General features: G+C 30.8%; 1 protein-coding gene across 1 annotated transcript; it reads right to left on the bottom strand.

Annotated features, from left to right (window-relative positions):
- Window positions 1-1,695: 1,695 nt before the first annotated feature.
- LOC120781196 lies at window positions 1,696-2,216 on the bottom strand. The gene is made up of 3 exons (XM_040113314.1): window positions 2,094-2,216; window positions 1,867-2,034; window positions 1,696-1,801 (listed from the first exon to the last, which is right to left on the bottom strand). The coding sequence occupies exons 1-3, from the start codon at window positions 2,135-2,137 to the stop codon at window positions 1,696-1,698; spliced, it is 318 nt and encodes a 105-aa protein (XP_039969248.1). The 5' UTR covers window positions 2,138-2,216.
- Window positions 2,217-2,910: the final 694 nt, after the last annotated feature.

The following is a 2,910-nucleotide window of genomic DNA, read 5'->3' as shown; positions in this document are numbered from 1 at the left end:
CCTTACTGTAAGGTTTACTTAGCTTGGTTCCTAGTCTCTTACTTTTCTTAACAAATATTATTTGTCCTGGTAGATATGCTTTTATTTTTCTGAGCTAATTTTTCTAAGTTGCTTTGTCTAGTTCTTTCTATGTTCTCGGGGGTAAATGTAACATTTCTATGAAAAAATAGGTCTGCCAGTCTTTTAAGTGTTGTGGAATGAACTGAATGATTATACTCAGATACTACTCTTTCCAAAAGTTCTTCAAAATTTCTGTGTCCACCGTTTTCTTTTATGCAGCGCATCATTTCGATTAATGTATAATGGAACCTTTCCGCTTGTCCGTTAGCTTGGCTCTTGTATGGAGGAGTAGTGTAAACTTCTATTCCTAATTCGTCTTTCATCATAAATTTTAAATAGGCTAACCGTGCGATTCTGTAATGTGAGACAGTCTCAAGTCTCTAAATTTGAGATTTTAAGTTAGAGACAATTTTTGAGACTTGAGACGATTTTGCTATTCTCTAAGTGACAGTCACTAAAAATTCTCTCAACTGAAAACGAATCGAAAACCCGTCACATTTCATTATTTAGAGATGTATATAAAACCTGAATGAAAAAAGATTGTCGATAACAAATATTAAATTATCTTTAACGCAGTAAAAAATATTTATTACCAATTAAAATAAAAATAAAATGTTGTACTATTTGAAATACTATAGAGCTAAAATTTATGTGAAGTTGATTTTTTTTACTTTTACTTAATTGAGTTTTGTATAAAACATAAACACCAACAATCGATTATTATCTGTGATGATCTCTAGTGAATTGTCAATACATTCAAAATGAAAAACAAAGGTAAGTAAACGTTAAATTAAATATTTGATGTTATATTCTTTTATTTGTATATAATTATCTGTTACATTTCCAGAATCCTTTCGCACAACAAAAGAGCCAATGCTACTTAGCTTTTTTAGAGCTTCACCCTGAAATGAAGCTCCACAAAAACGATCCCACGCGACCCAAAAGGTTAGAAGAGCTGTGGATCAAGCTTGCTCAGCAGCTAAACGCTTTAAAAGGTCCATCACGTTCGCCTATCAAATGGAAGGAGGTAAATCTTTACATATACACTTATATTTATATATAAATATTTCAATTGTAATAAATATCTTGTTTATTTTACAGTGTTTAAACCATTGAAAAACCAGATTCGGTCAAGAGTAAGAAAGGCAACTATTGGAGTAGAGGTATGATTAAATAAAATCTTTGCGTATAATATCTTTTAGAACGACATTATAATCAATATAGATCCGCAGAGTCCGTCAGTAAGCGAGATGCCATCACCCTCACGTTCTCGAAGGCAGACTTCACAAGAAATGTTTGCTGACATGATGGCTACGATGAAGAGGAGGAGCGAAGAAGAGATTTAGAGAGACATCGCAACAATGCTTCCAAAATGTTGCGGAGTCTTTAAACAATATAGCAAGTGCTATTTTTAAGCTGTCGGAAGCTGTTTAAAAAAAAAATTTAAAAAATATATGTTTAAGTTAACAAGATATTTTTAAGTTTTTCCTATTAATGTTTATCATGTACATGCATATAAAAGAATATGTTGAAGTTAAATTATTTTTAAGTTGTTCCTACTATGTTCATACATGTCAAAGAAGACTGAATAAATGAATTCATTAATTTTTTATGAAAATATAAATGAATAATTTATTAGTAAAGATAATAATAATAACATAGTGCATTTATTCCCGGTCCAATTATGGCAACATGGGTGCAGTCACCAATCACTCCTTTTATTCCAAATTTATTATGGAAACTAGAAATATTTTTATGTTTTAATATATTTGTTTAATTTAACTCATATATATATATATACTTCACCCCATTTTAATTATGTTGTAGTGCTCTGTTGCATTTGGGAAGCTTATTTCCACATTTTTGTGTTCCAACACAAGTTTGCATATATGCCTTGACTCATGGTGATAAATGGCTATTTCCAATGCTGTATTGGTATGAGCCATTTGAAAAAAAATATAACACTGAAACGAACTAGAAATAGTACACCAAAGTTTAGTAAAAAATTTTAATTTCAAAGCATGAACACTCACCCGAATCTCAAAAGGAATAGCAGGCTTTCGGAAATGATTATCATGAGGTTTCAAATCCTGCATAAGGTCCCAACATAACGATTTCGGAAAACGAAAACATTTTCTAAATATTTCTTCCTCCAATAAAACTGGATCCTCACTATTCCTTAAGTGCGCCAAATTCTTCCTGTTTGCATTTCTAATTGAAAGAAATTAATATTATATTGTTATATTCATTGCTATTAAACAATACTTACTTTTCTTCATTTTCATAAGTTTGTAAAATTGACAAAAAAGCTGCGAATTCTTCGTCAATTGCTTGTTTTCTCTTTTCTTAATACGTTTGAGACCTGCTTATTACCAGCTGACAAAATTTGAGTCAATGTTTTGAGACTAGAGACTGTATTGTGAATAGTAACTAGTCTCAAATTGAGACTTTACCTCAAAATGTCTCAAATAGACTAGAGACTGCTTACAGAATCCCGCTATAAGTTTAAACATAGCTGATTGTCAATAACTATTAATTTTGGTACTCCGAAAAAAAATATAATGTCTCATAGGGGTCTTCTGACGTCTCCTACTGCTCTGCTTTTTTAGAATGCGTATTTTGTAAATTCATTTAAAGCTGTCATAACTATTTTTCCTTCTGTTAAAAATATATCGTTATGTGTCCTGGATATGTTGGTAATGGAGTTTCTGTAATTTTCGGTTGATTGGAATGTCTCTCGTATTTATTTTCTTTACAAATGGTACAGTTGGCTATTATTCGTTTTATTTTATTTAACATACCTGGAAAATATTTTGTTTCGAGAATGTGTGTTTTATTTTCAGTTGCATT

The sequence above is a fragment of the Bactrocera tryoni genome, unplaced genomic scaffold, assembly GCF_016617805.1.
Source record: "Bactrocera tryoni isolate S06 unplaced genomic scaffold, CSIRO_BtryS06_freeze2 scaffold_490, whole genome shotgun sequence".
Lineage (NCBI taxonomy): Eukaryota > Metazoa > Arthropoda > Insecta > Diptera > Tephritidae > Bactrocera > Bactrocera tryoni.
Note: the sequence above shows the minus strand (reverse complement) of the source record. Positions and strands in the feature narration are given on the sequence as shown.

Excerpts from the sequence above, each read along its gene's own strand:
- LOC120781196 (XM_040113314.1), bottom strand. The coding sequence starts at position 2,137 with ATGATAATCATTTCCGAAAGCCTGCTATTCCTTTTGAGATTCGG. Across the intron at positions 2,035-2,093 it reads CTATTCCTTTTGAGATTCGG|TTCGTTTCAGTGTTATATTT; the intron begins GTGAGTGTTCAT and ends TACTATTTCTAG. Across the intron at positions 1,802-1,866 it reads TACAACATAATTAAAATGGG|TTTCCATAATAAATTTGGAA; the intron begins GTGAAGTATATA and ends AAATATTTCTAG.